This window comes from Callionymus lyra, chromosome 5, assembly GCF_982586985.1.
Source record: "Callionymus lyra chromosome 5, fCalLyr1.hap1.1, whole genome shotgun sequence".
Taxonomy (NCBI): Eukaryota; Metazoa; Chordata; class Actinopteri; order Syngnathiformes; family Callionymidae; genus Callionymus; species Callionymus lyra.
Window position 1 is genome coordinate 23,648,949 of NC_141822.1, and position 17,668 is coordinate 23,666,616.

General features: G+C 39.4%; 3 protein-coding genes across 3 annotated transcripts; 1 reads left to right on the forward strand and 2 right to left on the reverse strand.

Annotated features, from left to right (window-relative positions):
- Window positions 1-3,394: 3,394 nt before the first annotated feature.
- LOC148079829 (gap junction alpha-3 protein-like) lies at window positions 3,395-5,143 on the forward strand. Its single transcript, XM_087792565.1, has 3 exons — window positions 3,395-3,463; window positions 3,563-4,116; window positions 4,372-5,143. The coding sequence occupies exons 1-3, from the start codon at window positions 3,395-3,397 to the stop codon at window positions 5,141-5,143; spliced, it is 1,395 nt and encodes a 464-aa protein (XP_087648691.1).
- A 5,182-nt stretch (window positions 5,144-10,325) lies between these two features.
- On the reverse strand, window positions 10,326-13,424 carry hpxb (hemopexin b). Its single transcript, XM_087792566.1, has 9 exons — window positions 13,335-13,424; window positions 12,914-12,939; window positions 12,664-12,738; window positions 12,439-12,584; window positions 12,214-12,367; window positions 11,817-12,029; window positions 11,648-11,740; window positions 10,715-10,993; window positions 10,326-10,648 (listed from the first exon to the last, which is right to left on the reverse strand). The coding sequence occupies exons 1-9, from the start codon at window positions 13,397-13,399 to the stop codon at window positions 10,422-10,424; spliced, it is 1,278 nt and encodes a 425-aa protein (XP_087648692.1). The 5' UTR covers window positions 13,400-13,424; the 3' UTR covers window positions 10,326-10,421.
- A 1,133-nt stretch (window positions 13,425-14,557) lies between these two features.
- On the reverse strand, window positions 14,558-16,972 carry LOC148079831 (uncharacterized). The gene has a single exon (XM_087792567.1). The coding sequence runs from the start codon at window positions 16,970-16,972 to the stop codon at window positions 14,558-14,560; it is 2,415 nt and encodes an 804-aa protein (XP_087648693.1).
- Window positions 16,973-17,668: the final 696 nt, after the last annotated feature.

A 17,668-nucleotide genomic window follows, 5' to 3' on the forward strand; every position in this document is an offset into this window, starting at 1 on the left:
ACACCTATAGTGGTGGGTTTACTTCCCGTCGAGACAGGAGGCCAAGGCCGGCGTCTCTCTGTGAGGCCAGAAAAAGTGACCAAAAAAAACCAACACAATTCTGTTGATTTAAAATCCTTTGCTTTCAGATATGTTTCCACTACAATAATATTCTTGATATGTTTTTCATCTTCAATAGTATTGTTTTTATGTAAACTTTAGTCACGATTTATCACCAATGAAGTAAAAAAAGTGTTGTAAAAATAACTAGACTAACGACAACAAAAAACAATTTTATTAAAGTGCATTTGAGCGGAAACCGTGCTTGCTGTTTAAACTAGATGTATATTTGATTTAAAAAAAAGGTGACCAGGATTTAAAATGTCGGTTCTAAACTGGTATGACATCAGAATTTCTTTTAAAAACACATGACGTAACCAAAGAAAACTTTTCTTTAGTAATCTAGACACATTTTAAGTACATCATACATTCTTTAACATAATACTTTTCCTGCTTAACAATGTAACACATTTTTAATGTAATTTATGGTGTAAAAGAAAGTCAAAACATTCCCAACATGTAATAATGAATTATTCTAAAAATAATAATAACCTAATTTCTTTAAACTCTATTAACCTCCTGTACTTTTGGTTCTTGCATAATTCCTGGTGTAAATCTGTGTTCCAGAGTGAACTCATGACAAGTGTATAGACTATTCGCTATATTCACTTGACATAAGTATTTAAAAAATGTAAATTGAGAATCAAAGCCAGTGAGTTATTCGCCAGTTTTGAGACACAAAAGGCTCTGATCCATCAGCGTCAGCCGGCCTGAACAATGTTCATCCAGCAGCTTCTCTGTGCTTTTTTTTTTTTGAGACAGACAGCATTTCGTCCAACGTACAACTTCTCCTTATTTTTCTTGAAATGTTTGGGTCATAAAACAGGCCAAACTAAAAAAAATGGGGGCATTGAAATCTTACTATTTGAGGTATTTTTTTGGTGAGTTGACGAGACACTATATTAGTGTGAGGATCCAGAGTAAACCATCAAATACTAAGTAAGTAAGTAAGTCATTTATATTTGTAGAGCGCTTTCCAGACCAGGGTCACAAAGCGCTTAAACAATCAAAACAATACTCAATAAAGTATATACTTTAAAGGTCAAGATACTGGTTCTTCAAAGCTCACTGCTTCTGTTAACGTCATTATGTGACGGAAAGTAGCTCTTGTTACAAGTTAATGTGGCTTTTAGTAACTTGTGTGAAAGTGTATATATACAGAATATTAAACACATTGTTAATAAAGCCACCAATTGTAATATAAAATCCAGGAGAATGATGCTGTAAATTGGATAAAAATGCCTGTTTTATCAGTGATTTTATTTTATTTCAATGCGAATCAAGAGATGAAATGTATTCCAGAAGCACACAAATCAGTGGACTTTTAAACAGGCCTAGAAGTTGTTTTATTTGATTTATTTTTAGGAGCAGGAATTCAGATGGGAGGATACAAAGAGACACCAAATCTTCTTGTACCTAATCACCCAGTTTAGGCACCAAAATTGTCTTTCAACAAAACTGGATTAAAGTCTCTGAATCACACGCGTTGATGGAAAGGAATTTGCTTGTCGAGTGTTTGCGTTTATGCTCGTGTTTCAAAGATGACTAAGAAATTTTGAGCCTCCAAACCGTACATTTTGGCTGGCCCTCGACTAAGAATTAAAATAAAAATTGTGGGAAAATGCAACTTTCTGCGTTGCTACATACAGTTTATGTTGCATTTGTAAATGATGGGTCAGAAGACTTTGGACAAAAAAAAACAAATCAAGTCAGGACGATGTGGATTGTTGCAGAAGATCAAATGCTCTCATTTGGGACTAAAATGATGTGAAAAAATCCCTGGGGACCTAGTTAATGGTTCACATTGTTGAAAGGGCCAACTCTGTTGTTAAGTGTACATTTTTTAAAAATGACAGGGTTTTTTTTTCTCCCTCAAATGTGTGAAATATGGTTGCAAATTAACAAAGCAGTTTCTCTCGCTTGGTCAGGGTTAGCCAGCACCAGTGAACATCTGATCCTAGAATCGCCCCCGGCATCAGCTATTGTTGTCTCACTCTCTCTCCCTCTGTCTGTCTGTGTCTATATCAATTGATCACAGGCAAACATTTGCCCGCCTCAGCATTCCTGTGATGAGTCGAGCATTCAACGAGCTGTTATCCACTCGTTGGCTTCCAACAGATGCGTGAACTATTGTCTGCTAGTGTGCACACGCACGTGAAAGCCTCCGCCGGGCCAGACCGGGCTGAACACTGTTGGATTAACTTGATCAAATGCTCAGTTAGCCTGGAACGTAGTCATTTCATGTGGCCCACTGTGGATGGTTGGCTCAAAAATCACAGTAGATTAAAGTTCACGTTGATTTTTTTTTATCTATGATGATATCAGTGTTAAAGAAAAGATTCAATCAAAATAAGATTCAGAGATTATTCATGCCAACAAATAGTTCCAGTAAGAGTAGAACTGATGCTGAATGAAAGAGATTTGAGGGTTTGGTTAAGTACAAAAAACACAGAGATAGTTCCCATTGATCAATCCCATCAAAATGAAAAGTCAATTTGCAGTTTAGTTTTGGCATCTATAAATGTTGGCTTATGTGCGTAAAGTTTGACAACATTGACCTAGAACTAATTTTTAATCACGTGTACAAAATCCCAGATTCATTCTATATCTTGGTGAACTGTTGCTTGTCCCGAATTGACATTTACTCTTGTAAAGTGTGCTCAAGGATAAAGATCCAATCAATGTCAAAAGGCCACAAAGGCTTCAGATGAAAACCTGGGGTCGGAAACTTTGATCACTTAGAGAGCCTATAAACTCACTTGGAGCCACAAACTTTGTTTTGCTACTTAACTTGTGGTATTATAACAAATAGATTATGATAATTACAAACTTTGTTTCGCTACTTAACTTTTGATACTATAACGAATAGATTATGATAATTACAAACTTTGTTTCACTTCCTAACTTGTGATACTATAACAAATAGATTATGAGAATTATTCAGTTTTGGTAGTATTTTTTTGATAAACTGAAGCACCAAATTCATTTGATTTTAAGCGTATGGCGTTTCAAATTAAAGGTCAATCAAATTGTAAACCCAATTATTATAATACATTTTTAATATTGTATTTCCTAAAAAAAAAAGTCAGATTCTAAGAATTATTAAGAATTATTTGATAGTTGGTGGAGCAGCTAATTGTCCTTAAACACATTTCTACAATACTATACATTGCAAAATTCCTCTTTAAATAAAAGGAGGATGTGAGATCAATAAGTGGTTTTAGAGTCATGCGTCACGGACCCCTGAGCTAAACTATCTTCCGTTCCATCCCTAGGCTAGAATATCGAGAAAAGCATGGGTGACTGGAGCTTTCTGGGGCGGCTGCTGGAGAATGCTCAGGAACACTCTACTGTCATTGGAAAGGCGAGTTTCTCTAAATACCCTTCAATTGATTCTCTTCGGACTTGCAACAAGTTCTACGATCCACTATCATGTCTTGACGCTCTATGTTGTCCTCCTCAGGTTTGGCTGACCGTGCTCTTCATCTTCAGGATCCTGGTCCTGGGGGCGGCAGCAGAGGAAGTGTGGGGCGACGAGCAATCAGACTTTACGTGTAACACACAACAGCCTGGTTGTGAGAATGTGTGTTATGATGAGGCCTTTCCCATTTCCCATATCCGTTTTTGGGTGCTCCAGATCATCTTCGTCTCCACACCGACTCTGATCTATCTTGGTCACGTCCTGCACATCGTACGCATGGAGGAAAAGCGGCGGGAGCGGGAGGAGGAGCACCGTAAGGCTGGACGCCACCGGGTCAACCATGATCCTTTGTACCACAAAGGAGTAGACAACGGAGGAGTGCTGAAGAAAGAGAAGCCTCCCATTCGCGACGAGCACGGGAAGATCCGCATCAGAGGAGCCTTACTTCGGACCTACATCTTCAACATCATCTTTAAGACCTTGTTTGAGGTGGGCTTCATCCTGGGACAGTATTTCCTCTATGGATTCCAACTGAGGCCTCTGTACAAATGTCGCCGCTGGCCCTGCCCCAACACTGTGGATTGTTTCATCTCCAGGTAAGATCACTGAGAGCAAGTGTTTCTTTATTTGTCTGTAAATCCAAAAATAATTATGAAAGGGGAGATATTTATACCTTAAACTGTCAAAATACCCTTCAAACGTCTGTCCCAATATTATTAGTGTTTACAAGGTATATATATTTGGTTATAGTTAGTCATATCTGGTGTGTTAAACACACAACTTTCAACATAATATGAATGTATTCCCGGATCAGTGTCTTACTGATTGCACCTCTTTTGGAAAACTTGCAGGCCGACAGAAAAGACCATCTTTATCATCTTCATGTTGATGGTCGCCTGTATTTCTTTGGTCCTCAATCTGCTTGAGATCTACCACCTGGGCTGGAAAAAGCTCAAGCAGGGGGTGACGAATGAGTTCGTGCCCACCAACGAGGCGCTGATGAAGATCGAAGAGTTGCCGGGAGATGCCGAGACGATCCCTGAGCAAAGCTCACCGTTGGTGCTAGACAATCTGCCCGTGTACGCCAGCGTCACCCTTATAGAGGACGCATCGGCAGAAAGAGGTGCATACGGTCCGACTGAAGCCTCCCTCAGGGAGAACAGATCCACCCCACCCGAGATCACGTCGATGCAGGTAGAAGACGTCTTGTTACAGGGGTCTATTTACGACGAGACCAGCAGCAGGCCACTCTCAGAAGAGGAGCAGAACCGAAGCAACATCGAGTTGGAGCTTAGCAACCCTGAAGAATGCAAACACTCCTCCTCATCCCCTCTTCCATCTCCCCCTGCCTCAGAGTCCTCCTCCTCTTCAACACCTTCTTTAGAAGACCCCATGTCCTCTTTCCCCACCCTGCCCCGCAATACCCCTCTCTACCCCCCTTCAGCCAAACAGTTCTCAGTGGATGAAAGAAACACCCCCGTGATTATGCTCCCACTAGATGAGGGGTTCACTGTGGTCACCAAGGCAGAGATGCATCCACCTCCTGCAGCAAATGTCCAGAAGCCCGGGCGTCTCAGTAGGAGTGGCGGAGTCCGAGAGCGTCCGGATGACTTGGCAGTGTAGCTGGTTCCTATGTCAACGGATATGCATAGAAAGCTGTCAACACACATACACACCTACGTAACCAAAACATGCACTCTGTCAAAAAATAACGGCTCAGAACTCGGGGTATGCAAAAGTCTTCCATAGTGCCTTGCCAAAATGCTTCACAGGAATTGTCTAACAATCCACCAAACCCACTACATAGGGCTCTCATTGTTATCAAACCCTTCAAATTAAAACCCCCAAGGTGTATTTATGAGTAGAAAATTCCCAATAACAGACATCTAAAATACACACTTCCATCCAGCTTTTGTAGAACACCTTCCACTAAAAGTCGAAGCACAGAAAAGGTATAAAGACAAACATTAGAACATCGGGCTGATTCAAAGGAATCCTACCTGGAACTAATGTCTTTCTTTTTATATTCTATCGTCGCATCAATTAGAGTGACATAAAGACTCAATATCTGTTGTGTTGCAAGAATCTTACTGAAAAGTTACCTTCTATGGACGAGGAACATTGTTCCAACCCTGAAGATGTCTACATTTTTTAAACATGGGATATAAGTGGGAGCCACAGATAGTCTCAATCTAGTCATATTGTGGGACACATATTAAAAACCATAGTTTGCAATTCAGGATTGCCCAGTGTGTTCTACTATGAGAACAAGAGTACCGACTGTAAAGGCATTTTGATTCATTGGATTTAATCTGTGAATGAAATCAAGAAGATGAAACTCAGAGCCCATTGACGAAACTATCGGTATGTGCTGAACAAGGGCCGAGAGAAATCTCAGATCCAGTTTTTGATAAAACTGCGAGAGGAAGAGAGAACGAGGCAACCTCTTGAGGAAGCTAATGGAGATGTAGTCAGACCCCTCGTCTCCTGAAGGGCTGCTCCGAAGTCAAACCAGAAGAAAATTATGAGTCTTAATGTGAGACAGTCTTCACTGTTGCACTGGTTCCTTAAGTAAGGTGGCGTTGTGTTTCAAAGACCCCTTTAGCTGAGAGATTAAAGATTGTATTAATGTTCTTTACATTAATACAATATATAGAACATGCCTTGCAAATGCCATCAATGGTCCTTATGGGCACAGCATTGGTGATCCCTGTTCTACAGTTATCTATAGATGACTTCTCTGTGTGTACGACTTGTCCAAATTGTCACAGTCGCAACAATGAAGAAGGGACTTTCACAAAACACAAAGTTAACTGAATGAACCATCAATTATTGAACATCTCCACAGGAACTGGTTGTCATAATCTTGATTTCCAGTATCAAAGAAAATTTCCATTTCCATTTTGCCTTAACGCTTTATTAATGCTGCACTGTACCTGGAGGCCAGAGAGTAAGCCGAGAATTCATCATGGATTGCAGACTTAAGAATAAAACAATATGACCACGTAAAAAGGACACTAGCTGTGATGGGTGTGGTACAATATATGCTGCTATATATCCATTATTGTCGTCGCTCTATCAGGTAGCAATAGTCAAATGTAACTTTTGGTTATCGTAAACTTCTCAACCCCCCGCCCCAGTAACCACTATGTCATGGGTCAGCCAAAAATGTTGGAGCCTATTTTCATGAGTAGTCCTGTTCTTGAGGCAGTTTTGTTGTTGTCAAAAGAAATAAATCGTTCTAAAGGTGTTGGACCGACGGCCTGTTGAGATAGTGCATTTGGTGTATTTGCAAACCACCAACCAGTATTAACTAGATGTAGACTTCTGTAAGGACTAGTTTGGATTGTGATAAAAAAAAAAGTGATAGATCTGGTAGTCAAACGTACTACTTTGTGTTTTAGAGGGATAACATGGAGAAACAATGATATGTTTGCACTTTTGGACAAATGTTGTCGTATTGTGAGTCTAAAACCAAATTCAACCAAACCAACATCACTTCGGTAACATCAGGGTGAACTCATAATAAGTGTATAAATATGTACATACTGACAAATAGTTGCTACGGATGTTAAAGAGACCCGCAATAGTGCCTTGATTTATTTAACACTGACCCATGTCGTCACTTGGTATATTAGTTTGATGGTAGTTAGAACCAAAAACAATCCTCAAAATACAGTTTTAGAAAAATTGAAGTTTAGCTTTTCAGCGTGGAGATCATAAAACATATTCCAGATGCTTGTGTTTGCAGTGTGACAGAACTGTGGGCTTCCTTATAGCGTTTTGCTAAACGAGGATGTTGATTTCAAAGTGTAGCTATAGATTTTTTTTTTTTCTGAGGGAGGGGGGTGATGGGGAGGTTGTTGGTGAGTGCAAATGAAATGCATTTACTGCCTGTTTTCAGCAAATGTAAGAAGTGTTTATCTTTATTTTGAATAACCTGTTAGAATGTCCTAAATTGCTCATCAAAAGGCAAAAGCCAATTTTTCATTTCACACATGTCTTCTGTACACATTTTGCCTTTTGCACTTTCATGAAATTTGCATAACTTGCAACACAATTCCATAATGTGACAACATGGTGTGTTGTGATAAAACATTAAACATTAGGAGTAAAAAAAAGTAGCTTATAATAAGCAGCTCTACTGATGAATAACAGGAAGTAAAACAAAAAACAACTGCTGCTTATATTACCACAGGATCTTTGTAGGCAGTTAACTTCTTGTTATTCAGTAAAAGAAAGAAGGATTCTGCCCAATACTCTCCAGCACCAATGCAGTTCTGCAATACTAGCTGACAGATGGTGTTTCTGATCAGGCAGAGCTGCCAATAAACTACCAAAGCACCAGATGTTTTCTGTAGAAAATGTTTTGTAGGCTTTACTCAACAAGCTTGCCAAACAAATCGTAGATAATGTTCTCAAATAACACTCCTATTACCAAAAACAAAAACGTTAAATTTCCCCCCTCAGAAAAGACATTATGTTTAACTTTGTCTCTAAACAAGTTGAATCAAAGGTTGGTAATTTATTTTATTGTTTTATTTCTATCATGACCTTGATGTTCTGAGCTGTTTTTAGTCTTTTTGATATGACATTTGCACATTTGCTGGACCATTGTCTTAGTCAAACATTTGAATAAAAGGTGACGGAAAGAGAAGCGACATATTTTGTTTATTTAAAGAGAAATTAAATATGGGTTTAAAAGCTAGGCAAGAGTCCAAACTGCTGTAAGACAGAGGTTGTTTGACGGGACTATCATGGCGTCCCCTCGAGGAGGGACACATGTAAAAACAGTTCAATCCACTTGGCAGGATTCTCTGAAGGATGGTGCTTTGTTTGTTTTAGAACACGTGGATGTAAATGTTCTTTTTCTTCGGATGTTTACAGAACTGCAACTGAATAAAGTTTTGGTAACATATGAGCTTTGATACATTTTCTTCATAGAGATTGATTGATGCTAATAGTCCAGGAGATGATGAACTCGATGAACTGGCATTTCAGTGTCCATAAAATGATTAAAAATGTATGTTTGATTAACCTTCATTTATTTTCTTCGGGTCATTTACAGCTTTATAACAATCCTCAGCGCAATCAATGTGAAATGTTAACATGTCCTTTGATTACTTTTTTATTTGATCTAGAGAAAACCGATCCCGGGAAAAATGTTATGCAGGATAATCTGGACAGGATTTCATTAATTTTAGGGATAATCTGAGTCCTTTTTTGAGGTTATGGCACGCATGACAATGAATCATACATGGGAGTAGATCCAGAACGTTAACACCTGCTTCAGCTAATATCTCAATTCAGCACCGAAGCAAAAATCGTAGCACGTTCACATTATTCGATAGCGGGTCGCCCTCCGCATCTGTGTGTCCGGGGCCGCCTCGCCCGTTAAGCCGTGCTGAGGCCAGCGCTTCCTTCATTGTTTCCGACAGTCCCTCGGATTTAGGCGCAACAAAAAACCGTGGAGGCAGTGAAAGGCCTCAAATGCCTGCTAATACCACAGTCACCCCGAGACCAATGCAGAATGCAGCGGGCGAACCTCCGCACACTTGATCTTCGCACAGGCACGAGTCCAAACATGACATATCCACCGTGGTATCATGTGCATCATGTGGGCGTGTGCCTCCAAACAAGGAGTCAGAAAAGTAGACCAAAATGGCTGTAATATATTTTTCCAAACGCACAATGCACAAATGTGTGAAGAACTTCAGAACAACACAGAAGATTTAATATTATATATTATATTATATTATTATGTCTGAATGGTTTTGTGAGGTCACTGGAAAATTGACAAATCATCATGGCTAAAAAAGAATTAAGAAAATGTGTTAGGTTTCCTCAGGAGCTACAATTTAAACTGTTTTTGTTGTGAGGGGCCATCAAGCCAAAAAAGAGGAGCGAAGGGGCCATAATATTATGTGAAAACTTATTAAAAAAAAAAGGAAAAAGAGATAAACTTAAAACCTAAAGATGCCAATAAAATATATAAACTCAATTTATATTAAGTCAAATTATATAAGGGGCAAGAAATATTCACAAAAACGGTCAGAGAAGAAAAATGGAGGGAGATTAGTGAAAAAAACTAAATGAAGTTGAAAGTTGTTAATCCAATAAATAAAAAATAGAATTTTTAGCTGTCTTAACATTACCCATTACTCTGACATCACGAGGACTGCAAAAATATAGTCCCCCAGACCCCTTATCTGATGAAAAAATCTTAAACATATTATAATTTCTTTCAAAGATTGGGTAATTTTATAGATCTTTTCATTTGCATCAACTAATATTTTCAGGGCAGGATGTTAGTTTCATTTTTTTTTTAAAGGAAAAATAATTCCTCTTCAATGTGGTGACAGTTAACAAGCTTAAACAATTCAACCTACACCATTTCCAGGAGAAGACGCCACAGTTATGAGAGATAACGATAAAAAATGCATCTATTTTTCTACTTAACTGAACGTTTGCATACTTTTATTTGTTTACCATAAAGTTGCACATTAAAAGCTCCTTAAAATGTATTTAATTTGAACCTAAAATAAATGTTATTTTTATACAAAACAGAGAGAAACAACCGAGCTATGTTCAGAGACGCCCCGCTTACACAGAACAAATAAGGGTTTGTCATGATTCATTAACAGGTCAAATAAGGACAATAACAATTTCCATTAAAAAAAATGCTATGCTCCTCGTCACCACTTGGGGAGCTACTGCTCTAGAGTCTAAATGATAGGTCACTCTTTCTATCAGCACAATCTACAAAATGAAGAAGAAGACATTGTGTTGAAAGAGTCACACTGGATTTCTTTTATGAACATTTATTTTACTCATGAGAATTATGACATGATTTAAGGACACACTCTTGATGCTGTTCTTCTGAAACGTTTTTTTCTCTCCTTCAATCCCTACATCCCATCATGTCTGAAGTGATCTTAATAGGTACTGGGGCGATTCTGCTATAAACCAGCGTATTTACATCTACATAGTGGTAATAGTCAGGTCCCTTGAACAGATTAATTCCATCACCAGCGCAAAGGCCAGCGTCGATATCTTTCAAAGGCAGAGGCTGGGGCGCGCCCACCGTCCTGGGGGTGGCGCTCAAGTCAACATCACGGATCCAGTTTCCTGTTGAAGAAAAAAAAAAAAGTGCTGTAATGTTCAACGACGATTGAAGAATGACGGTAAACCAACCCTGGATGATGTGAGCGACGTGTTGGTTGGGACAGACAAAAGCAGCATCCACGAGACCTTCTATGCCGAGCTCATCGCTCAGAGACTTGGGGTATCCATCGATGAGTGTGTTGTGGGCGTCGACCTTGTAGATGTACACCTGATTGTCCTTGATGAAGTACATTTTGTCAGCGTAAGAGAAAATTGCTTCCAAGTTAGAGGGCAACATCTTCCACATCGTGTTGATGGGGAAGGCGTGAAGACCATCACGACGGGTGTCCAGACGCATGAAGATCGGACCTGTGCGCGAGGAAAACAAGGCTTTAAACATCATGACAATTGGTGTAAAAACAGTTAGGCTTTTAAACTGTATTATATGTACCTTAGTTCATTATTCCATTAGTATTATAAAGTTTTAAAATATTGAATAGAACAGTAATCATTAATACCAGTTGTATTTAATCATTTGGAATTAATTTATATATATAGAAAATAACATGAGCCTTACAATGTGACACTTTATCAGTTTTATTTAATTGATTAAAACTTTTAAAAACAAGCATCAAACTATCTGTATTTAATTAAATTATTGATTTGAGTTTTGTCTCGCTCATAACATTTAAAATTATTTTTCTTTTTCTTGGACGTGTGTCGACCTTAGAAAGTTCTTAAACAATGTATTGGTCAATTTTATGTAATATAATATATAATTTTTCTCTGAGAAATACATTCTGCATTACAGCAATATTAAATAACATTCCAACATTATTAATGTTTTTCTTTCATTTCACGACTCTTTGAAAACAAGTAAAATAATTTATATAATCAACTATTTATTATTTGATATGATGTCTTCTATTCAGACACTAGGGGGAGCCAGAATTAATTTTCTTTTAACTACAAATAAAGTCTTTAATGTATTAATTGTTTTAGGTATGTTTGGTGTGATTTTACCTCTAAAGAGATATGATTTTCCAGAGTCATCAGTGGTGATAGCGTCCAGTTTGATTTCGCTGCATTTAGGGGTCTTGTAATCACCTCCATGAGCTGAAAGATACAATGGTAAATACTTTTAAACCAATGTCTCTATTTAACGATTTATATATAGTTTGGTCAAACTTACTTAAGTTCGAGCATCTCATGAAGTATTTGCGGGCATCCTTTGGGTAGTTGCCTGTTACGACACCAGTGACGGGATGGAACCCAGTGAAGCTGTGTCCATGGAAACAGTAGTATTTTTCCAGCCATTGCAGAGCGGACGTACATGCAGGCAGGTGAGGCCAGTTCTTTGTCTTCACTGTCTTTGTGGCGATATCGAACACATGCACCTCGTTTCCTGGAGATATTGGTATAAAACTGATAATTATTCACATCTAAAACTATGCAAGCGTTGTAGTTTTCCACTCAACATGTACATTTATATTGAGAAACGATTGTTGTAAATCACATGACAATTTTTGACACATTCAATATCATTAACCAGACACAACTCAGATCTGAAGGTAGGATTGAGAGCGTACCCTTAAAGAAGAGAACGGAGTCCGACTTGCACTCTTTTTCAGGACACTCCAGAGCAGCGTCCAGGTCAGAGGGCACACCTGGGAAGTCCTCGGTGATCAGTTTGGGGTACCCATCCTCGAGGGTCTGGTTATAGTAACTCAGCACCTTATCACCCTGAAGGTTGACAGCAGGGTCAAGAACTGAGTGGTGTTTAAATCATCCTTAAAAATAAAAAGTCCCTGGACCTGGAAGAAGAAGATGTGATCGTGGGCTTTGGAGTTCTGTTTGTTGTGCATGCGGAAGGCGGCGTCTACATGGATGTCACCTAGATTCTGAAAGAACTCATTTGACATATGCACTGGACCATCAAATCCCTTCCATAGTTGGTTTCCTAAATGAGCAAAACAGTGAATATAAAAAATAAAAACTTTTACATTGAAAGACTTTAATTAAGAAATATATATGTGCACCTTTGAAGAAGAAATAGTTTCCTTTTTCATCAGGAGTGATGGCGTCAAATTCAATACCCTCACATCGGTCTAGATCTGCTCCGTCAATAGAAAAGATACACAGTATGTTTTTTACACTTGTGGGTAATAATTACAACATAGACTCAATCACAGGAATAAAACAGATGTAGACCTTAGCATTGGTTATGAATTGTAGGGGACATTTCATGCTCTTTTTCTTAAAATTATTTTTTAGTTCAAAAACACATACCTCCTCCTGGGTTTTCAACTGTGGGCCTGTAAAGAATTGTAAAAATATTATATTAGACAGTTCCATGATCTAAACCTAAACCCTTTTTAAGTATTTGATAGCAAACAGTGATGAGACAAGAAATGCATGATCTGCAGTTGTTCATAAAATATTATGATGATATTGGTTCTAAAATAATCAAGATTCAGACTTTAATTAAAATTTAAAGCAAAATAAGTAAGTAAGAAAGTAAATTATATTTGTAGAGTGATTTTCCAGACCAGGGTCACAAAGCGCTTAAACAAACAAAACAAAACTCAATAAAATATATACTTAAAAGATCAAGATAAACAACGACAACACAGGAGCTTCAAAATAAGATAGATAAGATTAACATTAGTTTAGTATTACCAGTATTATAATTATAAGTATTATTACTTACATTGGGACACTGTATGTCCTGCACACCCAGAGGCATAAAACCAGAACTTTGGTGATCAACTTCATGTTTTTCTTCCAGGATCCACTGAGTTCAGCAGTGGTGGCGAAGAGTTGACGGTGCACTTTTATACTCAAGAGTTCAGAGGGCAGGAAGTTTGTTTGCATGGGCCGATCATCGAACAAAGTTTAACAGAACTACACACAATGACTCAGAGATATTACCACAAAAAGGAAAGATATGAACCTGACACAATGTTGTTTTGCCAGAATCCAGTTATCGGTAAATTATGTGAATGTCGGGAATTCCTTTAAATGTTCTGTTCTGTTCTGATTATGCAAGAAAATTGTGCAAAACAAACAATATGTCAAACTTTATTCAGATTTTATTCAGAGAAATCAACAGAACTAGAATGTTTTTTAAGTCAAAATGTGATTCAGGAAATGTTAAAAAAAAAAAAAAAACACAAACCTAAATCTTCGTCTACTATTTTAAACAAAGTTAAGAAGAATCTACTGAGCTACCATTGAAACTTTTCTATAGACTTGTACAATCTACGCATTTGGCCTAAAACAAGACCCTAGTTCTAATCATACACAAATACAAAATTAAGAAAGATGATTATTTCTATGATGCCAAGTCCTAAAAAACATTTATTTTAATCTTCTATCGACTATCTTGGCTGTAAATTTACAAACTGTGAAACAAAGTAACAATTTCCAGAAACAGAGGAACAACTTTGATATTTTAATTTTATTTATTTACCTCTTTTTAACAGGATTTTTTTTGTTTGTTTTATTTCAATGTTGTTTATTTCTTTAATAGCTTTTACAATTTGTAAACAGAAATTATAATTGTGTTTGGGATTTGGTAAATTTATATTACAGGAATTGAAATTTGGTTTCAAGGTCAGTGAATTTCTTTCTGGAAATTGTTATTTTGTTTTAGAGCTTAAAGTTGTTTTGCATGTCCTAGCCACCATAATATATATCCTATTTCTTTAGAACTATATAAAAACCATATCTGTTTTTTGTTAGTACAAATGAATCAGCAAGAATATAAAACTTAATTTGTCTATCTAAAAGTCAAAGACTAATTTTAATCAAACCAAAATGTACCCAGCATATATTCCTTTGTAAATAATGAAGATATTCAAGCCCCCAATTTAATACGTTCAAAAGTTGAGAGCGGAAAAATGATAAAGATGCTTTGCTCTAATCTCTTGTTCACTTGTAGCGATAGATCTTGATCGTATGATTCATGCTGTCGGACACAGCCATCTGACCTTCAGGGAGTAAAGCCAGACCTCGTGGGCTGCTGAGATTATCGTTCAGTATGGGCCAGCCGACACCTGTCGCGGGGTACAGTAGAACACGGTGGTGCTGCTTGCCCCAGTCTGCCACGAGAACGTCCCCATCGCTGTCAATGCAAAGGCCCCAAGGACACGTGAGGACGGGACCGAGACCCGAGCACACCCCGAGGATTCTGATGGTGGTCCAGCCAGGATCTAGGACACGTATGCACGGGACACGTCCAGTTTCGTTACCCCGTTCTGACACGGCCATCAGCCCTGTGTTGAGACAAGCAGCCACCAGATAGGGTCTGTGGTAACCTGAGACCACTGTGCGCTCGACCCTTGCCCCCGTCTTGTGGTCGAGTTTTAGGGTCGTTAAGGTCCCACGCTTGATATCGGCCACTAAGAACTCGTCTTCGCGTGTCACAGTCACTCCTCTCGGGGCATCGAGCTCCTCGTGGCTGCAACTGATGGTTGTTCCCCCGAAGGTTTGCAGGAGACGTCCATGGCGGCTGAACACGAGCAAGGCTCGTTCCGCGGCACAGGTCAGAGCGATCAGACCTTTGGAATTAACGGCCACATCGAAGTAGTTGCAGATGCGTGAAGACCGCTCCGTTCCGGAGGGCGACACCTGCTGCACGACGTTCTTCTGGAGATCAGTGACCTGAACGCGTGCGTTTCCACAGTCCACCACGAACAGCTGGCCCTTCGTGGTCGCGTGAACGCCACTCGGCAGGTTGAAGTCAGTTCGACCAGTTCCTTGCTTTCCAATTTGCTTGACAAGACTTGCAGAATCAAGTGCAGGCGAACCTTCCACCTCATCAACGGTCTCTACCTTCTTGTCTTGCTCTGAATCCTTGGTGAGATGTATCTTTTCACCTTCGATCGCTGGCAGGGAAATTGATCTGCTGACACGGTTTGGACCCAGATCCACCGTGACATGGGTATGTGATCTGGAAAGATCGTCCACAGACTTTGGTCCTTGGCTTTGGTCAAGGGTTGGTGGTTCCAGGGCTATTTGCATTCTGCTGATCTTTCTCTCGGATGCGTCCTTCTGATCAGGATATGTGACTGTGTAGGTCTCGGAGGAATCTTCACTGTCGACGGGCGATGGAGGACTTCCACTGTCTAATGACGAGCCACACTTTTGTTTGGACAGGGATAGCTGTCTGTTCGGAGAAAGATCCACAAGGCTGCCTCTGCTGAAGGATCCTTTACGTCTGGTTTTATCTTTGCTTCTTTTTCCGACCTGGTCATCAAGAGCGCAGGGCAGTTCCTCTTTAGCCAATCTATTTTTCTTTCCTTTAATCATCAAACTTTTCTTTGTCACACATTGTTTACCATCAGGTTCATCGCCTTCAGACTCACCTTGACTTGACACTTGTGGCGTCGGGAGAACCATGTCCTGCCCAAGCGTGTCCGAGCACTCGGACTCGACCTCCTCGTCTTGAGAGGATTCGGACGCTTGCCGTTGTCTTGTCGTGGGAGACTTTGGCAGTTTGATGTCATCTTCATTATCGGCCGAGCTTGAAAGACGTAGTTTTCGAATGACTCGCATGTTTCCGCTCGTTGCTCTCATCCCTTCATCCGGACTGTGCCTCGGCGAGATTTTGTTGGGCGGTGGATCCTTGCGGATCTCGAGGGGCGTCCTGCTTAAAAAGGCTTTATCTCCTGAGTGCAGAGCACACTTTTGACCTTGGACACCACACACACCGATGGGATACGTCATGCTCTGCTCTTGAGCGTCCACCTCTCCCAAGCAGAAGGTTTTCGACTGTGGGCTTGCTATGAAACGCACCCTCTTCATGGTCATGGATATCTCCCATGGTTGCGTGGCCTCTGCCACTCCTCTCTGGAGCTGACATTTGTTCGCTCCAGTGGCAGTGCTTCCCCATCTGTGGATCTGCTCCTTCAGCTGCCCTATCTTTCTGAGCTGCTGATCCACCAGTGACTGTACAACCCGAACGGCGGCGGAGTTCTCCCTCTTCAGTTGACTCATCTGCCGCTGGGCTTCTCTGTGATCTTTATCCATCTTCTCCAGGAGACGACGTTCTTCTCTCTGAGCCTCGAACACGGCACTGTCCAACTCACGGTTCACCTCCTCCACCTCCACCTGCTGCCGCTCCCTGAGACTCAACAGTTCTTTCTCGCCCTGCTCCAGGTTGGTGAGCGCCTGGGACACCCAGGGCGGAGGCGTCGCGAGAGGTTCGGCTGAGAATATGGATTCACGGGAGGTGAAGGAGGAGAGGGATGGAGATATAGGGTCTTGTGTTTTTGGAGTGCTCTGTGTCAGCAAGGCGGTGAATCCCAGCAGGGCTCTCCTCTCAGAATGAGAACGCATCAACATTGTAGGCGGTTGGTCTGGATTTAAATCTGATCCAGGAGTTTAAAGACTCTGAAATAGAAATCAGAATAAATCAGATTAAAATCATATGTTATTATATTTAATAAAAGTTCATTCTGTGTTAGTCCCTTAATGAGAAAATTCCAGTTACAGCAGAAAAAAAACGATTGTCATTGTAAGCACTAATAAATAAAATATGTTAATAATAAAAAACTTTATGCATGTTAAAAATTAACATTAGCCAAATGTATTTATTTTAAAAAAAAACTGAATTTAAGGAATTTTCATAGAATGCCAAAAACTTAAAACAATGTTTTATTGAGAAATGATTGAGTTTCCCTTCAAATTCTCAAGTGTTTAGAAGAGAAATAGGCTCAATATTTGTTAAGGTTTGTTTGTTACACTGTTTGTTTTCCTGCTGAATGTTTTGTTGTCGGTGGATGCTACACAGCTATCTACAGTTAGCTTAGCGGCAAATTCTAAGAATTTTTCTGGTAAGATTATACTTTTAAATTTCTAATTTATCTGGGTCATTGTGCTTGAGGGTTTAAATTATGAAATTAGACTTTTGTGAACGTTTTAAGTCACACTTTAATCCACTCAGATTATTTGAATCATTAAAATAATTGCAAAAGAACATCATGCTATGCTAACTCAATACCACACTTTATGCTTCGATACATTAAACCTTAATGAAAC

What these genes read in the sequence shown, in the direction of transcription:
- LOC148079831 (XM_087792567.1), bottom strand. Translation starts at nt 16,972, where the DNA reads ATGTTGATGCGTTCTCATTCTGAGAGGAGAGCCCTGCTGGGATTCACC.
- hpxb (XM_087792566.1), bottom strand. Translation starts at nt 13,399, where the DNA reads ATGAAGTTGATCACCAAAGTTCTGGTTTTATGCCTCTGGGTGTGCAGG. An exon ending in CATGAGATGCTCGAACTTAA is followed by an intron (nt 11,741 to 11,816) that starts GTAAGTTTGACC and finishes TGTATCTTTCAG; the next exon opens with CTCATGGAGGTGATTACAAG. An exon ending in AAAATCATATCTCTTTAGAG is followed by an intron (nt 10,994 to 11,647) that starts GTAAAATCACAC and finishes CCTCGCGCACAG; the next exon opens with GTCCGATCTTCATGCGTCTG.
- LOC148079829 (XM_087792565.1), top strand. Translation starts at nt 3,395, where the DNA reads ATGGGTGACTGGAGCTTTCTGGGGCGGCTGCTGGAGAATGCTCAGGAA. An exon ending in ACTCTACTGTCATTGGAAAG is followed by an intron (nt 3,464 to 3,562) that starts GCGAGTTTCTCT and finishes TGTCCTCCTCAG; the next exon opens with GTTTGGCTGACCGTGCTCTT. An exon ending in GTGGATTGTTTCATCTCCAG is followed by an intron (nt 4,117 to 4,371) that starts GTAAGATCACTG and finishes GAAAACTTGCAG; the next exon opens with GCCGACAGAAAAGACCATCT.